We start from the raw sequence: 27,993 nt of genomic DNA, 5'->3' as shown, positions 1-27,993 counted from the left end.
AATCGGAGAATAAAGTACAAGTGGTTTTGCTTTTGGACTTGCCAGTAAGCGATTTGTCTTCAGTCAAGCAACAAAGAATCTGTTATTTTTTGTTTTGTTTGCATCAAAATTTTGCAAAGAGCGTCTGTTTCTGGACTTGTTTCAAAGTCTTCCAGAGGATGTGAAATACCGATGCTGGTTGCAGGATTGAAACAGACCAGCAGGACGATTTCAGAATGCACTGCCATTGTATCCGAAGTCTAGATTTACAGTCAAAGACAGCGCTACAGAGATGCAGAGGTGAAAATTCAAAGCAAGAATGGATTTAACAAGAGAAAACAAAGTTCTTGAAAATCACAATGACTTTACTCAAGTGATTGCTAATGCTACACACAATCTGCAGTTTTCAATTCCTGCTTGACTCTCTTGTACTACTTTCTTGGGTTTATGGCCCATTTAACTCCTAAAACTTGTACTCAAATTGTACCTCAACTTCAGATGAAGCAGAATTCCCCCCCCCCCCCCCACAGAAAAAGGGACTTCTGGTATCAACCAGCTGTTGAAAAAACTCCGTTGGATTATAAAATAACTCCTGCAAGGTGGTTTTGTGTTTTTTTTTTTTTTTTTTTTGTTTTAGTTTTTTTTTTTTGTTTTTTAAACTGGACTTTTCTGTTGTGAATCGTATTTGGACATTACTGTTGGGAAGCCCAGCCAGCCAGCTCCCCAGTTTGCCCCTTTTGAAATCTGGGATGTCGCTGTTTTTGAGAGACCTTCTGAGTTGGACCTTGGAAAGTTATGGGACATTCCTATTATCTGCGACTACATTGTCAACTTTTCTGAAGCCTTCTCTGGACAGTACAGCCAAGAGCACATTTCACAGTCTGTGCAGAAACGTCTGGGCTTTTCATTGAACAATGGATGTTAAATATGTTGGGTGCATAACCCCTGTATTGTACCAAACTTTGAACAGACTTGTCAGCAAGACATCAAGTGTGTAACAAATAGAAACACTTGAAGAAAACTAAAAACCTCAGTTTTAAAAAGGAAACAAAATGACATTCTCAATGCTGCCAAGAGCTGAACCCCTTTTAAAAACAACCAAACAGAAGGGGGCGTGTTCTTCTACAAGGACAATGTAACCGGTTTCCTTGGTTACTTTTTGATGGTTTGAAAGCCAGCATTGGACTGCCTCTTAACTCCGATACAGAACCAGTCAGCCTCACTCTCATAAAGCCCGTCCACCCGACACTGATTGGACCATTGTTGCCTAGATACATTACACACTGCCGTGCGATTGGTCGATAGCAACCCCAGGCCCCCGGGAATTGCAGGTCACAAGGGTACCTGGAAAATTTGTCCTTCATTTTTATTTGTGTTTTTTGTAATATGTTTACGTAATTCTTTTCTGTGTGGTTTTATATATATATATATATATATATATATATATATATATATATATATATATACACACACACACACACACAATGCAGTAAAGTATGTCTTTTAAACAGCAAAACTATAATTTTAAAATTGGAGTAGAGTTTTAATTTAGCTAAGGAGCACTGCAGTTTTTGTTAGCATTAATGTATCTGTGCAACATTCTTTTTAAACCTATCAATATATTAAAAGGGGGGCGATCCTTGTAAATTAAATAATCTTTAAGACCAATCACCCTTAAAATAACTGCAGTGCCATCAAAGCAGAATATATAAAGCCCTGTCCCTTGTGAACCACACTGCTGTTATCCCTTCTCCAGGTTTCAAACCGTGCTCACTTGATAAGCTGTCTTGACCTGAATTCATTTGCATAGGTTTTACGTGCCTCAGCTAGAAATGTGTTCACTAATAACACCTCAATGATTTGAGTTTTCAACCTGTTTCATATTTGATGTATGATGCGGACTATAGTAGTCATCCACAAACATGCATCTTTTTTGCATTTGATGCTGTGGGATTTTTTTTAATTTTATATAGATGTGTATTTGTAAGCTTTTTAATATTGAAGTTTGTTGCACTAAATGTCTAACATTCTGCAAAAATAGCTAAGGGTCTCCCAAAGACTGCGTATTATTTGTAATATTCATTTCAGCTGTGCAGCAGTTTGAGAGCCACCCCAGGTTTTATTACTGGCTGAGCCTTTAGTGTTTTAATAAAGACCACAGGCGGTATTTGGACAGCGTCACCATGTGTCCCTGCGTTACTGTATTGGTCAGCTGCTTGCAGTGTAGTGTTATCACACAAGAGAAGATGCATGTGTTAATGTATTACCATCTTTTTATAATCAGCCATGCAATTAAGTATGGATTAATTTACTGTAGTCTGCTGCTTGACTTTCTTTAGTGTTTTTTTTTTGACCTGTGCAGAGTTTCTGATTGAAGTTCTGGATGAACTGCCTGTAATAGCGTAAGATCCTCTCGACAAACAAGACAGGAGAAGGAACGGACGCTTCCAATATCTCTCTCACGCACATTACACTGAAGAAGGCGTTGGCAGAAACGCTAGATTCTTGAGATAAAGGGAGGCACTTGGTAAAACCCGGACTGGCTCGGTCGTTTAGGCAGCTGGAGTATCGATTTCCCGTGCTCACTGTTGTACCTGGAGAAGGATATAGCAGCTTGTTTTCATTGTGGGATTTGTATTTCTCTCACCCTAGTCCTGTAGTTCAAGTTGTATAACATTTGAGATGCTTCTCTCCACTTCGTGACGTCTGATCGCCTTGTCCTATTGTGGGGTTTTTCTATCTTTTTGCAGGGAGCGCAACTCAAAACATTTACCTCCAGGAAGATCTCGGTGCTGTGTAAGTATCGCCACTTTTCTCATGACGTGCCCCTCGACGGAGGCGGACGGGCCTCTCCTTGTGTGTGAAACCTTCATTGAGAGATTGAGGATCTGAATAGGGAGATAGGGGGAGGGTCTCTCTGTTTATCTGTCTGTGTGTCGCACTCCATAGTGTAAATATCTGCTGAATCCTCTTATTGAACTGCCGTGAAACTTTGCTAAGAACGTTATTTAGCACAAGTTGTTGTGAATGTCTGATTCTGAGGATATGTGGAGATGCCAGTCTGACCATGAAGCGTACTGAAAATGGCAAATGCAGTGTGAACCTTAAGTCCTGTGTTTGGCCTGGGTATTTTTGACAATGGTTAAAGGGTCAGGCCCCCATACTCGCATAGCTTTACTCTCCACAGAGATATGAGCCATAAATAACCCTCAACCTCCAGCAAGAAAGGAATTGAACCAGTAACCGTGGTTTTTCTTGTGGCGTGCTTGTGAATTGATTTTCATTTCCTCTCTATCTGTGGTGCATTCAGCAGCCAGTAAGTCTCTCTCTGCAGTTTCCACTGCCGAGCCAGCAGGGGGCGGTGCAGGAGCAGCAGTCCCAGGTGGGGGAGCAGGGGGAGGGGAAGCAGACGTGGGTCAGGCTGGGAGGAAGAGACGCTGGGGTTCGAGCACCGCAGTGACTGCCAAAAAACCATCCATCAGCATCACAACAGAATCGCTCAAGGTAAACCGTGCACTGCACTGCAGGGAGGTGGGAGTGTAGCAGAGGAACGCAGCATTTCTGCTTACCAGCTTTTTATCTCCTGACTAGAGAGCCACAGTCCAGTTTTAAAGTAAATTCTCAGTCCACTGTCCCAGTGCTTATGTTAATCGATCTCTCTCTCTCTCTCAGAGCCTGATTCCTGATATGAAGCCTGTGTCTGCGGGAGGCCAGGAGGCTGTGCTCGATTTGCACCCGGATGAAGGGCACCTGTCTGGGGAGGAGAGCGAGAGGCCGGAGGGTCGAGGAGACCCCCGAGAGCAGGACAGGGGGCTCCAGATCCGCAGGACTGTCACACAGGTGAATACACAGAAAGCTGAGCCGGGGGGCGCTGTGTAGATAGCGTGACACGTAGAAGAGCCACACAAACTAGGACTCTACAGCTCTATATACCCTCTATATAGAATGAACTCCCTCAGCTTCATAGAGTCCAGTGAAAGCTGCTGAATAATGTTCCCTTGTTAACATATTGAATTGCACCCCCTCTATATAGAATGAACTCCCTCAGCTTCATAGAGTCCAGTGAAAGCTGCTGAATAATGTTCCCTTGTTAACATATTGAATTGCACCCCCTCTATATAGAATGAACTCCCTCAGCTTCATAGAGTCCAGTGAAAGCTGCTGAATAATGTTCCCTTGTTAACATATTGAATTACACACCCTCGCTTTGTAGTTTTCCCAGATACTTTACAAAAAAAACTGACAAATTAAAAAATTTGACTTTTAGAAATCAAACATGAGATACTATGTTACGGCTTCCTTCAGGCAGACTGTTATTTTAACACTATCATTTTGTAGATTTCTTTTTGAATAAATAAGTAATTTGAATTATGTTCAATTATGCAGGTTCTTTTTATTATTGTCTCCAATTGTAAAATTCCCGGCAATGCTGAACTTTTGGCTGTAGCTGGTAAGCCCGAGATGCAGAATGTCGTCGCCACACTTGGCCAGGATGGTGAAGAGTCTGGGGGTGTGTGGAGATGCTTTTGTCTTGTATGTGTGTTTTGAGTTTTAGGGTATGTCTAGACAAAGCGTTTTCCAGTTGTGATGGCACTTGGTCAGGGCATTCTGTAGCACCGGTCTGGGGGTATGGAGGAGACTGCCTGCCTAGAGAGTGACACAGGAATGAAGAGGAGTCCTGTCCTAATGCCCCTCTGTGCCCCCCCTCCCCTTCACGCTGAGTGACTGACCTGTGTTTTCTGTTCATTTTCAGGTGGTCCCTGCAGAGGCCCAGGAGAATGGACAGAACGAAACGAGCAAGGAGGGAGGGGAGGAGGAAGCTGGGGGAGAGGAAGAGGAAGCGGAGAGGAAGGAACCCCAGAGTGTAACCATGGAGACCCAGCCGCCGGTCACCGGGGAAACGGACGTCAAGAAAGGTTTTATACCAGAAACAGAAAACAAAATTATCATTCTAGGATAAAACTGTAAAATATGATTTGTTTCTCAATGTATTCATGTTGGGAGACGCCAAGAAAGGACGTTTTTAAAAGACTTCCGGTCAAAATGTTTGTCACTGAATTCATTTTTTTAGTATTTTGAAGTTCAGCCCAATAGTTATGGGATTTAAAAAGAAAAAATAAATAGAAAGGCTTTGACACTGAAAATAAGTGTAACTTATATGTGTGTGTTTAGACTGTTCCAGTTAAATAGAATAACTGTCAAGTCCTGCTGCCTCATGCTTCTCTCCTGTCTCCACAGCGACCCCTGGTGGTTCTCTAGTGCGGCGTTCCATCAGCCAGCAGAAGAGTGGAATGTCCGTCACCATTGACGACCCGGTCCGGAGCACCCAGCATCCCTCGCCCCCCCGTGGCAAACCCACCAGCATCGTGCACATCTCCAACCTGGTGAGGATGACAGCTGAGGGTCTCCTGTGAAGGGGGGAGTCCTGTCATTGGTCAACAAGTGTTCCACCCTGTGCAGATATCACCGTAGCAACACCCCTCGGAACTTTCCGTCTGTGGGCTGCACTTCATTTTCTCGCGCGCGTCTTGAGAACAGCGTGTCCAGTCGTCGTGGAACTTGGTGTTGACGTTATTTAGCAGGAGTTCTGGCCGAGTGTCAGATTGTGGGGATGGGTTTTTATGCTGTTAAAATCCAAATGCACTCATTTCTGGTTCGTAGTCCTCTAACCCCCCTTCCCCGTGCTGTCTTCCAGGTCAGACCATTCACACTGGGTCAGTTAAAAGAGCTGCTGAACAGAACCGGTACCCTGGTGGAGGAAGGCTTCTGGATCGACAAGATCAAATCTCACTGCTATGTCACGGTAAAATAAATCTAAACCCCTTAATGGATAAGAAACAAGTCAAGTAGACCAGCCTGTTGGCTAGTTGACTCTCCTTGCATTACTTGGTCATCCCTGTAAGGGTGGGTTACATGTAGGTTGATCTGTGAGCTCAGGGATAGGGACAGCAGTGTGATCCAGTCCTGGTTTAAATAGGAGTTTAAGACACACCTGAGCTTGTTACCTAGATACACTGGTGCTAATCAAGCTGATAGTAAAACCTGGACTGGGTGACACTGCTGTGCAATGAGATTCTTGGTGTGAGTTTAATTTTCAACATTCCTCCCCACCCCACAGTATTCCACAATGGACCAGGCTGTGGCTACGAGGACTGCGCTCCACGGGGTGAAGTGGCCTCAGTCCAACCCCAAATTCCTTTCTGTGGAGTTTTCAGAGCAAGATGAGGTGAGCAGACCAATGAGTGTGTGTGTCATTGTGTGTGTGTGTGTGTGTGTGTGAGTGAGTGTGTGTCTTAATCTTTTGCTCCCTTTCACCAGCTTGACTTCCACAAAGGTCTGCTGCCAGACCTCCGGCCAGCAGAGGGCCCCAGACAGCTGAAGGAATCTCTCCTCCAACGCTCCTCCCACCCTGCTCCCCCACCCCCCTCCGGGCCCCCGCAGCCCCGCCTCTCAGACCGACCTGTCCGGGACCAGTGGGCGGAGCGAGAGCGGGAGATGGAGAGGCGGGAGAGAGCGAGGGCGGAGCGGGAGTGGGATCGTGACAAGGTGCGGGATTACAACAGCAAGCAGCCACCAGCAGGGGGCCCAGGGGGGCATCGCACCGGAGCAGAGGGGCCCGGGGCAGCCGGACGGAGGTCCCGCTCTCGATCCCGGGACAGGAGGCGCAAGGAAAGGGCCAAATCTAAAGAGAAGAAGGCGGAGAGGAAAGGTGGGAACAAGGGTTTGAATTGAGGAAGTTGTCCGTGACTCAAACTCTCAATAGTGCAACATTATGAAATACTGCAAGACTTTCGCACGGTCCTTTTCAATGTCTTCGGTTAAATTATTTCAATGGCCAATGTTTCGAGCAGAAGCCTTTCTCTGCTTTCATTCGATGAGAAAGGCTTCTAATGGAAACGTTTCAGATTTTGAGTCGAAATGAGAGTTCTCTATTTTTTTTTTCTTCCTATAGTCGTGAATTGAATGTTTTAAATCTGTCGTGTTTTATTTTAGAAAAAGCCCCTGAGGAGCCCCCGGCTAAACTCCTGGACGATCTCTTCTGCAAAACCAAGGCTGCTCCGTGCATCTACTGGCTCCCACTAACACCAGAGCAGGTACAAACAAAACCCAGTGTGCGAGCCTCGGTATCCAACTGGGGCTGCTTCTCTCCGCTGTCCACTCTGCAACTGGCCGCGTCGCACAAGTGCTGAAATGTACGGTCCCTTTCCACTGTGGGCCTGTGTTTAATAGCAGTACTCCATGTTGGGCTTTACAGAGCGCGGTCTTGACATGCAAACTGTCTCTGTTGCACTTTGTTTTGCAAAGACCCGAATGCTTATTTCTTTAATTTCTTTATTTGTGTTTATTCCTCCCCAGGTGGCTCTGAAAGACGTGGAGCGTGCAGAGAGAATGAAAGAGAGAATCAAGCGCCGCAAAGAGCAGGAAGAGGAGGAGAAGAAGAGGGAGGAGGAGAGGATGCAAAGACTGAAGGAGCGAGAGAAAGAGGTGGCTGAGAAGGAGAGGGAGCGAGTGAGGCAGCTGGAGAAGAGGAGAGAGCAGAGGAGAGGAGGAGGAGGAGGGGGAGAGAGAGAGGGGGGGGGAGGAGGAGGGGGAGGAGGAGGAGGAGGAGGGGGGGGGTCGGAGTCCTCCCCCCCCCCCGGGTGTCGATCGTTTGGCCCTCGAAGGGGGGGGCAGCAACAGAACACGGAGCCGGAGCCGAAGCACCCCCCCGCCCAGAGATCGAAGGCGTTGAAACAGACTGAAAAAAAATACAGAAGCTTGGTTTTTTTTTTTTTTTTTTTTTTTTTTTTTTTTTTTTTTTTGACGTTTTGACTGTCTTTAAGAGGGAGAGAAAAAAATCTTGACTCAGTGATACAATGTGAAAATATATATATATATAGAGATATAAAATTAGATGGAAATGTAGCTAGAGAGAGGGTTTTGTTTCAGGTGTTTAATTGGAATGTCTTAAACAAGGCTGAGGGTTTTGTTTTTAATTAGACATGCCTCGTCAATTAGAAAATTTTAAATGAGTCAGAAACAAACGATAAAACTAGCATGAGTGATAAAATGAAAAGGAGGCTGGCTTTCTGAAATGATTTAAAAATGCCTTTAACAAAACAGGACAATAAAACAAGCGATGCATGTAAATTTCAACTACAAATCCATCCTGGTCCGTCCTTCTGTCTGTCTTAACTGGCGAAGAAGGAGATTTACAAAACTGCAGAAACTATGAGAGAACAGCGAAACAAAGCTGTGTTCAGTAAAACCAAAAATGAACGCCGTCTTCTAATCTGAAAACTCTCTCTCATATCCCACTCTAGGAAATCAATAGTTCCTCTTTCTAGTTGGTGCTTTGCATTTATTTGAAACTATCTGAGCCTTCTCCCCCTCTCTCTGAATCTTATCTTGCATGAGACGCAACAACATGTTTTTAGTTTAAAAACTGCGATACAAAATTAGTTTACATTTTGAAAAAATATTCCAATAGTTTTTATTTGCTGAAAAACAACCCCCTGAAGTAAGATAATTACCCCCGTCTCCTGTTCCAGAAAGGACAGCACTCTTGTCCAGTAGAGTGGATGTGATTGAATTCAGACTGCTTTCCCTGCGGCGTGTTCCTTTTGAATCCTATTGCATAAACAAATAGAACCTGCCCAATTTTGCCACTGAATAAATTTCAAAAAAGCAAAACCAAATGTTTGTGCCAGAAATGCAAACGACTATAGCGTTTCAAGAGTGGCAGATATATAGTGACGCTATTTTAAAAAAAATAAATAAATACTAATGACAATTTGGACAATTATGGCTTATTTTTAAATAGGGTTTTTTTGTAATAATTGCAATATTGACAGTCCTCAGAGTCAGATAACTCAATTGTTTGTGTTTTGATTTTTATAAGAAGTCTCCCTGGGTTTGATTTAAGGCTGTAAAAGTTTAAACGTGCAAGAGAAAAAAAAAAAAAAATTGTTTCTTTTCCTTTTTGTTTTTTACTAAACGTTTAACCGTTACATTTACTGTATTATGAAGATCTCTTGATTTTAAACATGATTACATTGTTCCCCAGTGTCCTGTGTACAGTATGCTCTAGAGATATTGTACACTGTACTTTAATACTGTGTTTGGAAGGGAGTGAATGTAAAATTTGAAATAAATACTAAAGTAAACCAAAGCAGACTTGTACCTTTTTGTAAATAAATGAAATCAGTGTATTTAACATATCTTTTAATGAAGAGTAGTCCTAGCTAATGAAAAAAGTCCTTTAATGTAGCTCTCTGCACTCAAAGTTAACAAACCTGCCTAATTCTAGAATATGTGACTGTAGCTTGAAACTCTGCATGCTTTACTTTGAGGTAGCCTTGCACTTTGATTAACATTTAAAGCTAACTGTAGTGATTTGTTTAAATTAGAAGACCTTGACAGAGACTTTGTAAACTTTGTTGTCATTCTGAACGAGTATTTCTAAAGGAATCACTCAAAGGTGTAGGTGTGACCCCATGATGAACACAAACTCAAAGGAATACAGTTAACCCACTTTTTAAATACTATTTAATAGCAAAATACAGGACTGGAATACACATGATTTAAACCATTATTGAGATCCAACGTAAACTTTGAAACGACAATTCTAATAAGAATGGAATGTATCCAGTAACAGTAAGTGCAAAATAATGGGAAGTTTAAATACAGTAAGCAAAGTTTCTAAACAGACTGGTCTCGGAGGAACAGGAATCCTGTCTTTTACAGTGTTTGTATTTTACAGTATTTTAACAATTCTAACTTGGGCTACAGTTACAATGCAATATTGTACAGTGATTTCAAACTGCAGTTCGAATATAGTTCTAGTCTAGTGATCTTAAACTGCTGCAGTGTACAGTCTACACATTAAGATTTAAATAGTGGCACATTTTAAAACTGGTGGAGTAAAAAACCTGTGGAACAAACAGTGCAACATTTAGATTTTTTTTTTTTTTTTGTGCTTCACCATTAGACATTTGCCTGTTTTGTAACGAAGTCACAGCTGCTGGAGAAGGAAATGCTTCCCTGGTCGCCAGAGTAGCAGAATATCTCCTGGAATGTAACTAATTATCCTGGAGAGGAGCCACGGCTTTACAATTCATTCTCATCCCTCTTTGTAGCAAACCAACCTCCTTTTAAAAAAAATAAAACCTGCGAGAGAGGAGTCCATTCAGCCAGTCGGGTTTGGAGCCGCTGATAGATCTCAGAACTTTGTCTAACCGGGTCTAAAGAATCAGAATTTGCGTTAACAGTACGACTGGGGGACCCTCGCTGTGTGAAGAAGCATCTCCTTCACTCCCTGTATAAAGAACACCAGGTGAGAGCTACTCCCTGTGACACAGGTTGCTGTAAAGAAGTGCTTCTGTAGCGTGAACCAAGCGTGGCACTTCCAATCAGACCCCTAGCGTCGTGGCAGCAGCTACAGGATCAATAAAAATAAAGCTGTAAAACACATGTCTACAGCAGAATGGGGGAGGGGCTGGTGGGCAGGCTGTAGTCAATGAAATGATGTCATCTTTAATGATCTGATTTACCAGATCGGGTTGCAAGCAGTTCTGGGACCCCTATGGTACTCTAACCAGGTAAAAAAAACCAAAACACCTGAGTTATGTGGGGATTGGTTCCTGTAAAAGAATTTATCAAATATTCAAAAGGAACGCCCTGCAAGAATGCAGTCTGAAAGCAATAGCATCCATTCTACTGGACACAAAGGGATATTTGGCAGAGTGATTTCTTCACTGTAATATCAGCAGTATTACATCATACAATACTATCTGAACAAGAATGTTGGTCCCAGCACTAGTGATAGTACACAGAGCATCAAAAGAAACTTATCCCTATTATAAAAAAAATAAAAAATATATATTTTGTGGGAAAAATATAAGGTATATAAATGAGGGACTTTGCTTTTTAATCAGTCGATCGTTGGTCCTTGACCATAACTGAAGCATCTGCACTTAATCACCTACTTAATTGATTGGACACTAGATAGGGAGTGATTTCAGCTGTTGAATTGCAAGCTTGAATAAAAGCAATAAAAAAAAAGAAATCGCAGAAAAAAACAACATGCCACGTCTGTCGAGAGAGCAGCGGCTTTGTGCGATTGGCATGTTGGAGGCTGGACTGGGGCAGCGGGCTGTGCCTCGCCGTCTCGGGCGCTCGCAGCCAGCGATTTCAAACCCGGTGAGACTGTATAACCAGACACACTCTGTCAATGACAGGCCACCAACTGGGAGACCAAGAGTCACAACACCTGCCCGAGATGGACAGATCGTTCTGCAGCATCTTCATGACGTCAACTGTTAATCAGCACAATAAAGTCACTGCACCTGCTCTAAAACACTTTGTAATTTTTTCAATCACATCTACTGAATTTTACCCAAATAGAAGTGATGCATTTCTTTTGATGCTCAGTATATCTATCTTCCGTGTTTTAGAAAGTTTTACATTGGCTTTGTTTCTGTTTCTTTGTCCCTGCAGTTTAGTTTCCTGGGGGGATGGAATAGCAGGCACACACAGGACATAGGGTGGAACCCCCTGGGCCTCAGTGCTTGTAGCTGAGGGAAGGTGCTTGTTGCTGCGCGCTGGCTCTCGTCATGTGACAGCAATGACACAGCAGATGTCCATCCAATGGGAAGCATTGCTGCCCTTCTCTATCGCTGAGCTGCAGCCTGCAGTCCTGCACCGAGAGAGACAAGGAGACGTTAAAAAGAGCCCCCAATCCTGTTCAGTTTGATGCTACAATATAATCCCTTTTTGGTGTCTGTGTTAGTTTACTTTCATTAAAGCTGCAGACAGACAGAGCCTCACAATCCTGCACGATGTTTTGAAGCTGCGAGGGCACCTCAGTGTTTTTGTTACACACAGGAATTGATTTGAATTGGCAGAGGCACTGATCCGGGCGCAATGCATTTCCTAACATTCTTTACACTTGATGAAGAATTATTCTTGCAAGAAGTAATTCACAATCTGGCAAATTTGTCTGGGACCTTGCAGAAAACGTGTAGCCTCAGGAAATCTGTTTTCATGCGCGTGAATTTAAAGCTGCTGTGGTCTCGCTCACCTCGCAGTGGTAACACTCAGAGTGGTAATCTTTGTTCATGGAGACCACTCTGAATATCTCCTCGGAGCCCTGCACAGGGAACAGTATAAACACACTCAGGAAGGGTCAGTCACACAAACAGTGCAAGAGAATGAAACACACTCTCGACACTTAGAAACGTACCTGAAACAAAACCCACTTAATCCTATCGGATTCTCGTTATTATCGTCGTTAAAACCCAGCTATTATAATAATAATAATAATAATAATAATAATAATAATAAGAATAAAAACCTCACAGTAATAGAAACATCGATCTGACTACAACTCTGGCCAAAAGTTTTGCATCACCAAGAATTTTAGGGTTGACACCATATATATAATTTGGCCAGAGCTGTATGTTTCAAACTATAGCTGGATGTACACAGTCAAGAGGATCTAATTGAACTGAAATATTTTAATTTCCCCAATATATTTGAATATTATTATAATGAAAACAATCCCAGAGCGAGGAAGTTCTTACCTCTGCAGGTAGAATAGGCTGGCCACAGGAGGAACATTTCGGTGCAAAAATCCTACAGAGAAAATTACAAAATAAATACAAAATGACGTGAGATAAAGAAGGGCGAGTTTCAGCACAATCCGTTCTCTAGGTACGTGTGAAAATGTAAGAGTGACACGCTGACAGACAGCACCAGGATTGGGGAACCCTGCTCTAGATCTGTGCAAAGATGAAGAATTCAGTGTTACATTTACTTGTAATATTTTTACGACACACTAGGTGGCGATAGCACCTTGCTACACAGAGGGTGCCGTTTACAGTTCAGACATGAGAAGGCACCCATCTACAGAGATTAGGGTTCTGTTTTCCCCGTGTGTGGGGGTGTAGTTCAGTCCAGGGTTTTATATCAGTGTTATACAGACTCTGTGCTTGGTAGCTGCTGTAGTTCACTCCAGGGTTTTATATCAGTGTTACACTGTGTAGTTCACTCCAGGGTTTTATATCAGTGTTACACTGTGTTCAGGAATCTTACCTGTGGTAGTCACTGACACAGTACACCTTGTTGGAATAATCCACAGTGAAAGGAACGCCATCGAGGGTTTTGTTGCAGACAACGCAGCGGAAGCAGCCAGGGTGATAACTGTTACCGAGTGCCTGCAAAATCTGAACACAAAGAAACAAGGGTTACTTTATTTTTCTCCAGTATCACAGGGTTAGAAACAGGAGCCGGGTTAGAACTCACACTAGCCCTGCTGCTGCTGCTGCACCCAGTCCTGGGGTTCAGAGCTCCCCTCAATGAAGTCTATTATTATTAACATTGCACTGATCAGGAGCCAGGAGTTTGAGCAGGGTTAGAAACTTGATTGGGAAGTGGAGTTATTGATTTTTTTTAGTCTCTACTCACTTTTTCCAGGATGAGATGCCCACAAACACAGCACTTTTCAGCAGCTTGCTGGAAACCAAAAAAAAAAAAAAAAAAAAAAAAAAAAAACATTTCCATTACATTACTTAAGAAAGGACCAGCTGCTGCTGCTTCAGTTGTCATTTGAATTGCTTTTTCACACTGGACTTTGTGTTAATGGCGTTTGCTTTATCAAGATCGAGGTAGCGTTTTAAAACCTGCCTTTATCTGGCTGGGAGCTGCTCTGAGTTTGTCTGGAGAATCCTGGGCGCCAGGCGCCGGGCGTTGTTCTGTATTCCGTTCAAACCAGGTGACAGTTTTTCCTCAACTCCCTAACTATTAAAGATCGGGACAGTGTGCTCAATTTTGAAACACTGAAAGAAACGGAACAAATTCAAAATGGCAAACGTTTCTACGGGAGGCGTGTCTCCATGAAGCGTCATTTCGTTTCTTTTCGTGTTTCTGTATCTTGGGCCCGTGTTCCTGTTCTTACCATGTAGTCCTCTTCGCAATAGACTGAGCCGTTCACATTGTAAAAGGCTTTCCCTCTGAGCGTCCTGCCTGAGAGAGAGAGAGAAAGAGACACAGACAGTAGTGATTTCATTAGAAAAGCCTGCTATAGTAAAAACACAGCAAAGCATAGGGAAGCATTGTAAAGCACAGAGAGGTGTGGTAAAGCATAGGGAAGCATTGTAAAGCACAGAGAGGTCTGGTAAAGCATAGGGAAGCATTGTAAAGCACAGAGAAGCATTGTAAAGCACAGAGAGGTGTGGTAAAGCATAGGGAAGCATTGTAAAGCACAGAGAGGTCTGGTAAAGCATAGGGAAGCATTGTAAAGCACAGAGAGGTGTGGTAAAGCACAGGGAAGCATTGTAAAGCACAGAGAGATGTGGTAAAGCATAGGGAAGCATTGTAAAGCACAGAGAGGTGTGGTAAAGCATAGGGAAGCATTGTAAAGCACAGAGAGGTCTGGTAAAGCATAGGGAAGCATTGTAAAGCACAGAGAAGCATTGTAAAGCACAGAGAGGTGTGGTAAAGCATAGGGAAGCATTGTAAAGCACAGAGAGGTGTGGTAAAGCATAGGGAAGCATTGTAAAGCACAGAGAGGTCTGGTAAAGCACAGGGAAGCATTGTAAAGCATAGGGAAGCATTGTAAAGCACAGAGAGGTGTGGTAAAGCATAGGGAAGCATTGTAAAGCACAGAGAGGTCTGGTAAAGCATAGGGAAGCATTGTAAAGCACAGAGAGGTCTGGTAAAGCATAGGGAAGCATTGTAAAGCACAGGGAAGCATTGTAAAGCACAGAGAGGTGTGGTAAAGCATAGGGAAGCATTGTAAAGCACAGAGAGGTCTGGTAAAGCATAGGGAAGCATTGTAAAGCACAGAGAGGTGTGGTAAAGCACAGGGAAGCATTGTAAAGCACAGAGAGGTGTGGTAAAGCATAGGGAAGCATTGTAAAGCACAGAGAGGTCTGGTAAAGCATAGGGAAGCATTGTAAAGCACAGAGAGGCATGGTAAAGCATAGGGAAGCATTGTAAAGCACAGAGAAGCATTGTAAAGCACAGAGAGGTCTGGTAAAGCACAGGGAAGCATTGTAAAGCACAGAGAGGTGTGGTAAAGCATAGGGAAGCATTGTAAAGCACAGAGAGGTGTGGTAAAGCATAGGGAAGCATTGTAAAGCACAGAGAGGTGTGGTAAAGCACAGGGAAGCATTGTAAAGCACAGAGAGGTCTGGTAAAGCACAGGGAAGCATTGTAAAGCACAGAGAGGTGTGGTAAAGCATAGGGAAGCATTGTAAAGCACAGAGAGGTCTGGTAAAGCATAGGGAAGCATTGTAAAGCACAGAGAGGTCTGGTAAAGCATAGGGAAGCATTGTAAAGCACAGAGAGGTCTGGTAAAGCATAGGGAAGCATTGTAAAGCACAGAGAGGTCTGGTAAAGCATAGGGAAGCATTGTAAAGCACAGAGAGGTCTGGTAAAGCATAGGGAAGCATTGTAAAGCACAGAGAGGTCTGGTAAAGCATAGGGAAGCATTGTAAAGCACAGAGAGGTCTGGTAAAGCATAGGGAAGCATTGTAAAGCACAGAGAGGTCTAGTAAAGCATAGGGAAGCATTGTAAAGCACAGAGAGGTCTAGTAAAGCATAGGGAAGCATTGTAAAGAACTGTGACGCGCAACGCAATTTATATCGAATGGAAACATGCGGGATCGAAACAAAACAAAAAAAACACTCACCACAGGAGCTGCAGATAAAACAGCGTGTGTGAAACAGACTGTCCAGTGCTTGACAGGCATTGTCCGAGCCATAGACCCCTTTATTACACTTCAAACACGTGCCTGTCAAGAAAAGACAATCGCGAATACAATGAACAACCCAGCCAGCATTGCCCTGTGCACAGCACAGCACACACAGACATAACAGCCTTCTATAGACACCAGGGTTTTATATCAGTGTTACACAGCGTGGTCCTGCCAGCATTGCCCTGTGTACAGCACAGCACAGCCAGGCTCTGCCCAGCACACAGCAGGCAATGCCAGCGCACTAGATTACAGCTTTCTATAGACGCCACTGTGTTGGGTAGCTGCTGTAGTTCTGTCCAGGGTTTTATATCAGTGTTATACAGTGCGGTCTGGCCAGCATTGCCCTGTGCACAGCACAGCACAGCCAGGCTCTGCCCAGCACACAGCAGGCAATGCCAGCGCACTAGATTACAGCTTTCTATAGATGCCACTGTGTTGGGTAGCTGCTGTAGTTCTGTCCAGGTTTTACATTGTGTGGTCCCGCCAGCATTGCCCTGTGTACAACAGTGAGGCTCTGCCCAGCACACAGCAGGCAGTTGTACATTGGAAAACTTTTATAGATAGTTGGAGTTTTAAGAACAAAATGAGGTAGAGTTTTATAAACTTGTGCTGAAACAGTTAAAAGTAAGACCTGCAACACGGCTGCTTTCTCCCAGCTGCTGCCAGGAATTCTCTCCCTGGAGCGGGGGTCGAGCCCGGGCCTGTTCTAGTCGTGTGGTGTGGCAACTGCTGAGCCCGTTGCTGCCTGCAGGAGTACGTGTGCACAGCACACTCCTCTCTGCACACTCCTCCCCCTTCCCTGCACCCTCCAGGACTGGGTGCAGCAGCAGCAGGGCTAGTGTGAGTTTCTAACCCTGCTCAAACTCCTGCCTCCTGATCATTGCAATATTAATAATAATAATAATAATAATAATAATAATAATAATAATAATAATAATATAATAATTATATTATATATAATTGTTTTTAATTATGTATAAAATTGGCTCGTTAATAATGTCTACTTTATTTTCATTAATATTAACGTACGTATATAATATATATATATATATATATATATATATATATATATATATATATATATATATATACATATACATATACATATACATATATACATACACACACACACTCTCACCGAAATATTCCTCTTTCAACTCCCCCGGTTCCCGTCCTGGCTGTGCCCGCGTCGGTGGCTCCTGGGGACGGGTGAGAGTGTGGCTCACCCGGGCAGAGCTGACCTGGAGAATAAGAGCGCCCTGTTGCTTGCTGCTCAGTGCGGGGGCAGGGGTGACGGCACCGTGGCTATTCTGGGCGCTACCAACAGAGGCTGGGATAGAAGCGGGCGCCTGCGTTTCTTGAGCCGCGGTCCCATTAACTGCGCCGGCTTGACCCTCCAAACGGCGGTCTCTGCTCAGCAGATACGCCAGCTCTTGCTGGTAACGTGTCCCAGCCGAGCTGCGGGCTTGCTTCAGTGGGTAGCCTGTGATGGAGCGACGGGTCGAGCCCCTTTCGAAAAATCCTGCCGCCGCCGCTGGGCTGCCAAGAGCGGGCGGATACGAGTGCCGATTATCCTGGCACCCCCCAAGATACAGCCCCCGTTGCTGATACATGAAAGCTGCTTCGGTCTCAAAGTCCACTCCCCAGCAATCTGGTGGGTGGTAATGAGCTGACCCTGCCGCTGCTGCCAAGCTAGAATACGGGCTGTAGAATAATTGACACCCCGGCGGTGGTTGTTGCAGACCGGCGCAGGCACTGGACTGAGGGCTTTCTGCGCCGGAGCCCCCGAAGCCGGGCCTGGAGTCGTAGCCTATGCTGATACCGCTGGTCCGGTTGCTGCTTGAACGGCTCTCGAAGTTGACACTCATACGGGGGCTGCTGTTCCCGTCACCGCCGCTGGCCGTGCTGGCAAAGCTGGACCGCGGGCTGGTCAGTATGGACTCGTAGAGACTGTACGAGGAGCGGGGACTCAAGCCCTTGCTGTTGCCGCTCCCAGCGTTGTTGTAAAGCGGGGGGTAATAACCTGGAACCGAGCTGGGGTCCGACTGCCGCTGGTAAAAGCCGTGCCTGTCCGAAAAGTCGCTGCTTGTACTGAAGCGCTTGGTGCCCGACTCCTGCAAGGAGAACCGCTTGGATCGCTCGCTACTTTGTGCCGGCAACTCAAAAAACTCGCTGCCGCTAAAACGCTTATTAAACCCCGGGAAATTCTGCTGCTGAATCAGTTGCTGCTGAATTTCCAGAGAATAACGCCGGCTACCGTTGCTGCTGTCGCCCCGGTTGAATTCGCTGTCGTGGACACCGCAATCTTTGGCAGTATTATTGCAGTCCGCTGGCTGCAAGCCGGCGCCGTGTCTCGCTTCCACGGAGTGGCGTCTGTGGGAATCAAAGCTCGTCCCGGGACCGCGTTCAGCGAGTGCGTACTCCGCCGTGTTAGCATCCACACTCCCGGTGGAGCACCGGAGACCAGTAAAACCGCCTCCCGAGCCGGCGTCAACCGAAGCCCCAGCGGCCGGCTGAACACTGCCCCCCCGGGAGAGTTGCTGATACACCCCGGCGGTCCCTCTGTTCAAGCCGGACAGTTTCTCCTGAGGCGACCCTCGCTTTGTTTTACCGGCCGGTTTGGCGCTAGCCGTGTTCTGCGCGTTATTGCAAGAGTCGTCTTTCTTCCTGCTGAATTTAACGCTGCCGGAGTCGGTAAGTTTCAATTTCTCAAGGAGTCTGCTTCCCAAACGATCCATTGTAATTATTTTGTGACAAAATGTTACGGAATCCCAAAGTTTGTGTGTATTTAAGTAACAATAACGACAATGTTAATAACAACAATGCACTTGCATAATATTACCCGTATAAAAATTTGAGTAACGCTCCTGGTTACTTTGTCTCAGTCGTGAATATATGAAACAAAGGACTATATAAACAACACAGTGGCAACAATACCCGTCTCGTTTTAAACAAACACCGGGCTGCTGGTAAGTTATAAATCCCTCCCTCTTGACTACACAAATACGTATTGTTTTTATTTTTATTTTTATTTATTATATTTAAAAAAATATAATTACGATGCGATCCCGTTGCCTCTTAGATCTGTGATCCGCTCCATCTCGCTTTATGTTTTGCGGTGTTCAGACCTGTAGGAATCGCGTTTGCGCATCAAAGAAAAATTTAAAAAAAAAAAAAAAACCAAAACACGCGTTCTTATTTTCTTTTCAGTTTCTGTTTGGTTAATTCCAAAAGTTAAAACACCAAAAAAAAAAAAAAAAAAAAAAAAAAAAAACAAAAAACAAACCCTTTTTTAAAAATGTCTTGGAAAGAAGAGAAGAACGGAAAAGTCTTTCCTAGCGGTTTGTTTGTTGAACCTCCACAAACGAGACGACTTTCCTATTTTTTTTTTTTTTATTTTTTTTAACTTGGTTTAGCGAAAGGGACTCGTTTTCTGGGATAGAGAGAGGCGGAGCGCATTGATACAGACACAAACACACTTGGGGAAAAAAAAAAAAAAAATCTTAGAAATCTCCTACAGTATATATCTTTATAAACCAGTTTTATTTATTTGTTTATTTTCAGCTGAAGTTTGAATTCCAAAGTGTTCTCGGTCGGAGCGGATCTTTTTGGAGCGGGATTATTTTGTTAGGTTACTGGAATGTGCGGAGGAGACAAGGAGGGGGTTGGAGGTCGGTTGTGCGGCTCAAAGGCACGTCTTAGACAAATATTAGGGAAAGCTGGTGTGTCCGAGTTGAGTTAATAGTAGACAAAAGAGACCACATTCAAACGGGAGGAAGGACAACGTGTTTCGATCAGGGTGTTTGTGCTGCTATAACCCTACTATTAAAAACAAACAAACGACAAGGCAAGCAAAGTATTTGCATGGGGTAATGTACATATACCAGCTGTAATGTATTCAGTTCAAGTTTCAATAGCTACAGTTTAATAGAGTTATTGTACATGCTGGATACAATGGCTAACTATACATCTATCTATATAATATATATATATATATATATGATTATATATATAATATACATATATAGATATAGGGTTATATATATATGTTGCGGGGCATTTCCATGAAGATAGTTGTTGGATAGTTAATGCAAGTTAGTAAAATCCAAGGTATGTCTGCATTTCCATTGAAGATCATTGAGGGTATAGTTAGCACACTGTGGTCCCATTCTACCAGCCTCGCCCCATTGCAGCTGCCCACTTGTGCCATTGCCCCTCAGTGTAATACAGAACCATTATTGCAGTGCCACTGTCTGTCTGCATTTCCATTGAAGATCATTGAGGGTATAGTTAGCACACTGTGGTCCCATTCTACCAGCCTCGCCCCATTGCAGCTGCCCTATACTTGTGCTGCCATTGCCCCTCAGTGTAATACAGAGCCATTATTGCAGTGCCACTGTCTGTCTGCATGGCCACTGAAGATCATTGAGGGTATAGTTGGCACGCTCTGGTCCCATTCTACCAGCCTCGCCCCATTGCAGCTGCCCTATACTTGTGCTGCCATTGCCCCTCAGTGTAATACAGAGCCATTATTGCAGTGCCACTGTCTGTCTGCATGGCCACTGAAGATCATTGAGGGTATAGTTGGCACGCTGTGGTCCCATTCTACCAGCCTCGCCCCATTGCAGCTGCCCTATACTTGTGCTGCCATTGCCCCTCAGTGTAATACAGAGCCATTATTGCAGTGCCACTGTCTGTCTGCATTGCCATTGAAGATCATTGAGAGTATAGTTAGCACGCTGTGGTCCCATTCTGCCAGCCTCGCCCCATCTTCAAGGCTTCTAGCTGTCATGGATTTGATGAGGGTCATTCATGGCATATCTCAGTTCAGCCCTGTCGACTGTTTCACGGTTCCTGATGAAAGAGGCGCAGTCTAGTCCTTTACAGGAGCTGTATTCCAGCTAGGATCATGCACCTGGAATCTGGTCACCCCTGCGTGTAGCTGCTTGTCTCCGAGCTAAAGAGCCTAGAGTGGTGCTGGAAAGAGGGAGAGGCTCAGTGACTAAGCTCCGAACATACACACTGCTAAACATGCTGACTGCAGCTACAATATAATTACACCCGTGTCACCACAGTCTCGGATAGAGAAAGTTCTGAAGCGATAGCGGGGCCGTCAGGGTTCCGAGCAGCTGACTGATCTCTGAACTTTGTCAGGTCTTAAAGGATCCTGGAGAAGTTGGCTGATCTAGCCTGTGTTACACACGTCTATGGCAGTGCAACTAGAACCGAGAAGCAGCTCCTGAGCTCAAAGCAACACAGAGGAATGCATGAGGACGATGAAATGCCTTTTTCTTAGGCTCAAGAGACTGTTTAATCTGTGCTCGTAGTTTATTTAGTCCTGGGACCAATTTTGACTTTTGTTGTTGAGAAACAGCTAAAACTAAAGTGATTTTTGACATTGACCCATATTTGGACAATACATTCCGGCAGTCACAAAGACATAGTTTAGCCTGCAAAAGTAAACAGGGCAAGCTATGAACTCAGCAGCTGTCAGAAAACAATTAATCTGTGTCTGTGTCACTGTGTCCGTTTGGGTGTGTGTCAGTGTGTGTGTATCAATGTGTCAGGTTGGGTGTGTGTGCCTCATTGTGTGTTACAGTGTGTGTCTCAGTGTGTGAGTCTCTCATTGTGTGTGTGTGTAGCTGTCTCATTTTCAGGAGGGAGGGATGAGATAGCCTTCAATTCACTCCAAGCTGGAGAGCCAAGAACGCAAGTTTCAACCTGCAATGGAGCTCCAAAACCATTCCAGAAGCCCTACCTGTCCTTCGCTTCCATTCGCTACCCAGCGCCGCGAAGGAGTGGCTCTGAGAGAAACACATTTTCTGGCAAACCTGGATCTTCATTTTAAAACAGATATTTGGAGCTACACTGGGTTAAAGAAAGCTCTGGGTTAATACCCTGCACTTCTCCAGGTAATCTCAACTGTATAGAAACAGTGCGTACAGAACAGTGTTTAGCTCTGCCCAAAAGTTCTGCGTCATCCTCTGTAGATGTAATTAACTAGTTGTGATTCATAGAGTCCAGTGAAAGCTGCTGAATAATGTTCCCTTGTTAACATATTGAATTGCACCCCCTCTATATAGAATGAACTCCCTCAGCTTCATAGAGTCCAGTGAAAGCTGCTGAATAATGTTCCCTTGTTAACATATTGAATTGCACCCCCTCTATATAGAATGAACTCCCTCAGCTTCATAGAGTCCAGTGAAAGCTGCTGAATAATGTTCCCTTGTTAACATATTGAATTGCACCCCCTCTATATAGAATGAACTCCCTCAGCTTCATAGAGTCCAGTGAAAGCTGCTGAATAATGTTCCCTTGTTAACATATTGAATTGCACCCCCTCTATATAGAATGAACTCCCTCAGCTTCATAGAGTCCAGTGAAAGCTGCTGAATAATGTTCCCTTGTTAACATATTGAATTGCACCCCCTCTATATAGAATGAACTCCCTCAGCTTCATAGAGTCCAGTGAAAGCTGCTGAATAATGTTCCCTTGTTAACATATTGAATTGCACCCCCTCTATATAGAATGAACTCCCTCAGCTTCATAGAGTCCAGTGAAAGCTGCTGAATAATGTTCCCTTGTTAACATATTGAATTGCACCCCCTCTATATAGAATGAACTCCCTCAGCTTCATAGAGTCCAGTGAAAGCTGCTGAATAATGTTCCCTTGTTAACATATTGAATTGCACCCCCTCTATATAGAATGAACTCCCTCAGCTTCATAGAGTCCAGTGAAAGCTGCTGAATAATGTTCCCTTGTTAACATATTGAATTGCACCCCCTCTATATAGAATGAACTCCCTCAGCTTCATAGAGTCCAGTGAAAGCTGCTGAATAATGTTCCCTTGTTAACATATTGAATTGCACCCCCTCTATATAGAATGAACTCCCTCAGCTTCATAGAGTCCAGTGAAAGCTGCTGAATAATGTTCCCTTGTTAACATATTTAATTCCACACCCAGTGCTTTGTAGTTTTCCCAGGTACTTAACAGAGAAACTGAATGGGGGAACACAAATGAACACAAACATTTCGAAATATAATATGAAATACTTACTGTGCTGCTATCATGGCTTCCGGTTGACTTTTTCTTTGTGAAATCATTTTGTAGTTTCTTTTGATTACATCATGATGTTTTTTTAATTAAGCATCAATCCAGAATTCTAGGTGATGCAAATATTTTGGCTGTAGCTGTATATGTTTGCGCTAACATGTGTTTATTGAAAATGGTCCGTTTGAGTCATATGTAGCCAATGTGAGTGGAGTCAGACTGCAGTGCTATAAGCTCCACCAGCACACTGCTCTGTGCTGGTGTAGCTTATATTTGCTTACCATATCAGAGGGAGGCTGTTCAGAGACTATAAGAGCCTCTCTTTCTCTGCTCCACCAGCACAGAGGGAGGCTGTTCAGAAAGTGTAATAATATCCCTGTTGTATATTTTAAGTCTTTTGGTTTTTTTTTTAACATTATTTTGACACCTATGGCATATTGAAACACACTCACGACCGCCATCTAGCGGCTATACATTAGTTTACACCAAGTGCTGCTTTCGTAATTAAAAAAAAAAATGACGATGACAGTTAAATATCTGTTTAATATTATTTTAAAACAATTGAGTATTTTTTAAATGTTTTCCATTTAAGGTCCCGTGGATTTTTCCCACCGAATTTAAAGTTCGACTTTTGGTCTACCGTCACCGAGTATTTTTGGCCACTTTAAGGCGCCGTCGTCACCTTGACGTCGGCGGAGCTAAGAAAACAAAATGGCTGCACCCATAGTCACGTCTCTGAAATCAGGCAAGAAACGAAACTATAACTGTTTTAAAACAACAGTGTGGGTAATATTGTAATCTAAAAATCCATTTGAGATTTACAGAACTGCTGTGCACTGTGTTTTGTATCACGGGGTAGGATTTTGCGTCGGTGTGAGTCATTATGTGAACACCCTCCCTCTGCTGATTGTTTTCAACATGCATGTCTCATTTCAGGTTTGCTCTTGTGTCCCCGCACTTGTCAGCTCCGCAGAGCTCAAAATATTGCTCTAAGTGCAGCTTCCCAGGCTGGGAGCAAATGGAGAATCGAGTGAGTGTTCAACCAAATTCAGATCTGTTATTTAACATCATGTGATCAAAACGTTCTCGCAAAAACACGCCGATAATACCAGAACAGTAAGCATGTCGTGTTACATTTCCAAATTTCATTTTCGTTAAGCATCTGTGAAAGGTCCAAAGCGGCGGTGTGGAATTCAATATGTTAACAAGGGAACATTATTCAGCAGCTTTCACTGGACTCTATGAAGCTGAGTTCATTCTATATAGAGGGGGGTGCAATTCAATATGTTAACAAGGGAACATTATTCAGCAGCTTTCACTGGACTCTATGAAGCTGAGGGAGTTCATTCTATATAGAGGGGGTGCAATTCAATATGTTAACAAGGGAACATTATTCAGCAGCTTTCACTGGACTCTGATGCACAATCAGTTAATTCTATATAGAGGGGGATGCAAATTTTTTGGCCGGATCTGTAAGCAACAGGGTCAGTCTGCTCAGTAGTATTTTAATACTTTAAATATGTTCTCTTGATCTTCAGGAATGGCTTTGCTAGAAGCGGCACAGAATACGGACCTTTGACAGACCTCCCTGACTGGTCGTATGCTGGTAAGTTCAGAACCTTATTAACATGATCACTGGCCCCTCCCTTTACAGGAGCGCTGACCATCTTTAAAATCCATTCTCTCACCTCTTATTAGCTTTATTAACATGATCACTGGCCCCTCCCTTTAAAGGAGCGCTGACCATCTTTAAAATCCATTCTCTCACCTCTTATTAGCTTTATTAACATGATCACTGACCCCTCCCTTTAAAGGAGCGCTGACCATCTTTAAAATCCATTCTCTCACCTCTTATTAGCTTTATTAACAGGATCACTGACCCCTCCCTTTAAAGGAGCGCTGACCATCTTTAAAATCCATTCTCTCACCTCTTATTAGCTTTATTAACAGGATCACTGACCCCTCCCTTTAAAGGAGCGCTGACCATCTTTAAAATCCATTCTCTCACCTCTTATTAGCTTTATTAACATGATCACTGGCCCCTCCCTTTACAGGAGCGCTGACCATCTTTAAAATCCATTCTCTCACCTCTTATTAGCTTTATTAACATGATCACTGGCCCCTCCCTTTAAAGGAGCGCTGACCATCTTTAAAATCCATTCTCTCACCTCTTATTAGCTTTATTAACAGGATCACTGACCCCTCCCTTTAAAGGAGCGCTGACCATCTTTAAAACCCATTTTCTCACCTCTTATTAGATTTATTAACATGATCACTGACCCCTCCCTTTAAAGGAGCGCTGACCATCTTTAAAATCCATTCTCTCACCTCTTATTAGCTTTATTAACATGATCACTGACCCCTCCCTTTCTTCTGTTTGATATCTTCTAGTTATTTGCTTAACTGGTTTCTATTTCAGATGGCAGAGCAGCACCTCCTCTCAAAGGACAGGTTCGAAGAAAGCAGGAGATGGAAGAATTGGCAGTAAGTGGATTTTTGCATAGCAAACAGCGCCACCACTAAGTGTGGCCAAGATGTTAAAATGTCAGTTTGTGGCTTTGATCTTGAATTTGAACTTCAGAAGCAGACATTATTTAAACGATTGGTTTCTGTGTTGTCATTTTGCCAGAGCCTGGCTGTGCTGTGCTGTACACAGGGCAATGCTGGCAGGACCGCACTGTATAACACTGATATAAAACCCTGGAAAGAACTACAGCAGCTACCCAGCACAGCGGCGTCTATAGAAAGCTGTAATCTAGTGCGCTGGCATTGCCTGCTGTGTGCTGGGCAGAGCCTGGCTGTGCTGTGCTGTACACAGGGCAATGCTGGCAGGACTGCACTGTATAACACTGATATAAAACCCTGGACAGAACTACAGCAGCTACCCAACACAGTGGCGTCTATAGAAAGCTGTAATCTAGTGCGCTGGCATTGCCCGCTGTGTGCTGGGCAGAGCCTGGCTGTGCTGTGCTGTACACAGGGCAATGCTGGCAGGACTGCACTGTATAACACTGATATAAAACCCTGGACAGAACTACAGCAGCTACCCAACACAGTGGCGTCTATAGAAAGCTGTAATCTAGTGCGCTGGCATTGCCCGCTGTGTGCTGGGCAGAGCCTGGCTGTGCTGTGCTGTACACAGGGCAATGCTGGCAGGACCGCACTGTATAACACTGATATAAAACCCTGGACAGAACTACAGCAGCTACCCAACACAGTGGCGTCTATAGAAAGCTGTAATCTAGTGCGCTGGCATTGCCTGCTGTGTGCTGGGCAGAGCCTGGCTGTGCTGTGCTGTACACAGGGCAATGCTGGCAGGACTGCACTGTATAACACTGATATAAAACCCTGGACAGAACTACAGCAGCTACCCAACACAGTGGCGTCTATAGAAAGCTGTAATCTAGTGCGCTGGCATTGCCCGCTGTGTGCTGGGCAGAGCCTGGCTGTGCTGTGCTGTACACAGGGCAATGCTGGCAGGACTGCACTGTATAACACTGATATAAAACCCTGGACAGAACTACAGCAGCTACCCAACACAGTGGCGTCTATAGAAAGCTGTAATCTAGTGCGCTGGCATTGCCCGCTGTGTGCTGGGCAGAGCCTGGCTGTGCTGTGCTGTACACAGGGCAATGCTGGCAGGACTGCACTGTATAACACTGATATAAAACCCTGGACAGAACTACAGCAGCTACCCAACACAGTGGCGTCTATAGAAAGCTGTAATCTAGTGCGCTGGCATTGCCCGCTGTGTGCTGGGCAGAGCCTGGCTGTGCTGTGCTGTACACAGGGCAATGCTGGCAGGACCGCACTGTATAACACTGATATAAAACCCTGGACAGAACTACAGCAGCTACCCAACACAGTGGCGTCTATAGAAAGCTGTAATCTAGTGCGCTGGCATTGCCTGCTGTGTGCTGGGCAGAGCCTGGCTGTGTTGTGCTGTACACAGGGCAATGCTGGCAGGACCGCACTGTATAACACTGATATAAAACCCTGGACAGAACTACAGCAGCTACCCAGCACAGTGGCGTCTATAGAAAGCTGTAATCTAGTGCGCTGGCATTGCCTGCTGTGTGCTGGGCAGAGCCTGGCTGTGTTGTGCTGTACACAGGGCAATGCTGGCAGGACCGCACTGTATAACACTGATATAAAACCCTGGACAGAACTACAGCAGCTACCCAACACAGCGGCGTCTATAGAAAGCTGTAATCCAGTGTCTTTGTTTTTTTGTTTTTTTTTCTTAGAGGAGAGTTGTGATGTTGAGTTCAGAAGTGGACCGCGGAATGGAGAGATGGAGAAAGACGCAGGAAGAAAAGAAGAAAAAAGAAGGGAAGAATCTGTCCCTCCTTTTAAAACCCAAAGGAGACCGACTGCTTAAAAAATAAACTGCAGCCCTTGTCAGCCTTCCCCTTACTGTTTTAATCTTGGATTCCGAACATGTGCCGCTGCAGTGATCTCATGCAGTCTGGACACATTTCAATCCTCTTGTGTCTGTAGGCAAGTTATAGCAGTCAAGTTAAAAAAGTTACATTGATGCACGCTTTGAGTGAGGGGTGCTGTTTACTGACTGGAACCTACGATTCTCCAGACAAACGCCATCAAATAATAATTCAAAATGCATGTTGTAATAAAAACACCTCTTCTTTTTTTTGCTATCGTTTGCAAGAGCTTTTTTGTTATTGTAAGTGATTCATCCATCTGTCTCTTACAATACAAGAGTGCTGTCTGTCTCTTCACTAAACTAATTGACACTAGTTTAAAAATGACTATTGCCCTTAATTACACAGAACTGAAATGGCTGGTGTGTGGTTGGATATTTTTGCAATCCGCAAGTTATTAAATGCCGACGGTGATAATAACGCCATGTGAGTTAATATAACAAGGTGATCCAATGGCGTTGTGAGAACGTTTTTCAAACCTGACACACACATTGTAGCTGCAATGATTTCTCTTCGTGTTAATTACTCGAGACCTGGGTTGCAGGCACACTGCAGTGTGGCGAGCTGGACAGCAGATGGCGACACGCTCACTCTTTCTCTTCGCCGTTTTAATCCATCTTGCGTCATTCAAGTTATTGTTTTGTCCACCAGAAACTACCACTTAAGTTACTGTGTGGTTTGTTGACTGTTCGGTTATATTGTAGCGTCAAACTGAACAGGATTGTGGTGCTCTGTCTGTCCGTCTCTCTCTCTCTGCCTTTCTGTCTGTCTGTCTGTCT

The 27,993-nt window shown here is 44.2% G+C and overlaps 3 protein-coding genes across 3 annotated transcripts in view; 2 read left to right on the top strand and 1 right to left on the bottom strand.

The window, feature by feature from the left end:
* Positions 1–7,546, top strand: part of LOC121306841 (apoptotic chromatin condensation inducer in the nucleus-like) — a gene marked incomplete at its 3' end in the record, with an annotated part of 28,948 nt that extends 21,402 nt beyond the window's left edge. The window contains 11 exon segments of the mRNA XM_041238777.1: positions 2,730–2,775; positions 3,290–3,483; positions 3,652–3,819; positions 4,733–4,895; positions 5,218–5,363; positions 5,675–5,782; positions 6,098–6,205; positions 6,298–6,688; positions 6,973–7,073; positions 7,336–7,524; positions 7,526–7,546. Coding sequence (XP_041094711.1) covers positions 2,730–2,775; positions 3,290–3,483; positions 3,652–3,819; positions 4,733–4,895; positions 5,218–5,363; positions 5,675–5,782; positions 6,098–6,205; positions 6,298–6,688; positions 6,973–7,073; positions 7,336–7,524; positions 7,526–7,546 — 1,635 coding nt within the window.
* Positions 7,547–11,271: 3,725 nt separating this feature from the next.
* On the bottom strand, positions 11,272–19,610 carry LOC121306870 (LIM domain-containing protein ajuba-like). Its single transcript, XM_041238853.1, has 8 exons — positions 16,858–19,610; positions 15,654–15,755; positions 13,916–13,983; positions 13,426–13,488; positions 13,054–13,184; positions 12,543–12,594; positions 12,041–12,109; positions 11,272–11,656 (listed from the first exon to the last, which is right to left on the bottom strand). The coding sequence occupies exons 1-8, from the start codon at positions 18,455–18,457 to the stop codon at positions 11,522–11,524; spliced, it is 2,220 nt and encodes a 739-aa protein (XP_041094787.1). The 5' UTR covers positions 18,458–19,610; the 3' UTR covers positions 11,272–11,521.
* A 3,807-nt stretch (positions 19,611–23,417) lies between these two features.
* mrpl52 (mitochondrial ribosomal protein L52) lies at positions 23,418–27,423 on the top strand. Its single transcript, XM_041238854.1, has 5 exons — positions 23,418–23,517; positions 23,709–23,802; positions 24,311–24,378; positions 25,192–25,256; positions 27,020–27,423. Exons 1-5 carry the CDS (start codon positions 23,484–23,486, stop codon positions 27,158–27,160), a joined length of 402 nt encoding a protein of 133 aa, XP_041094788.1. The 5' UTR covers positions 23,418–23,483; the 3' UTR covers positions 27,161–27,423.
* Positions 27,424–27,993: the final 570 nt, after the last annotated feature.

This window comes from Polyodon spathula, chromosome 50, assembly GCF_017654505.1.
Source record: "Polyodon spathula isolate WHYD16114869_AA chromosome 50, ASM1765450v1, whole genome shotgun sequence".
In the NCBI taxonomy this organism is placed as follows: Eukaryota; Metazoa; Chordata; class Actinopteri; order Acipenseriformes; family Polyodontidae; genus Polyodon; species Polyodon spathula.
This window is presented reverse-complemented; position numbering and strand designations above follow the sequence as displayed.

Excerpts from the sequence above, each read along its gene's own strand:
- LOC121306870 (XM_041238853.1), bottom strand. The coding sequence starts at position 18,457 with ATGGATCGTTTGGGAAGCAGACTCCTTGAGAAATTGAAACTTACCGAC. Across the intron at positions 13,489-13,915 it reads ATTGCGAAGAGGACTACATG|TTTTTTGGTTTCCAGCAAGC; the intron begins GTAAGAACAGGA and ends TTTTTTTTTTTT. Across the intron at positions 13,185-13,425 it reads GGCATCTCATCCTGGAAAAA|ATTTTGCAGGCACTCGGTAA; the intron begins GTGAGTAGAGAC and ends CTTTGTGTTCAG.
- mrpl52 (XM_041238854.1), top strand. The coding sequence starts at position 23,484 with ATGGCTGCACCCATAGTCACGTCTCTGAAATCAG. Across the intron at positions 23,803-24,310 it reads GGGAGCAAATGGAGAATCGA|GAATGGCTTTGCTAGAAGCG; the intron begins GTGAGTGTTCAA and ends CTTGATCTTCAG. Across the intron at positions 24,379-25,191 it reads CCCTGACTGGTCGTATGCTG|ATGGCAGAGCAGCACCTCCT; the intron begins GTAAGTTCAGAA and ends TTTCTATTTCAG.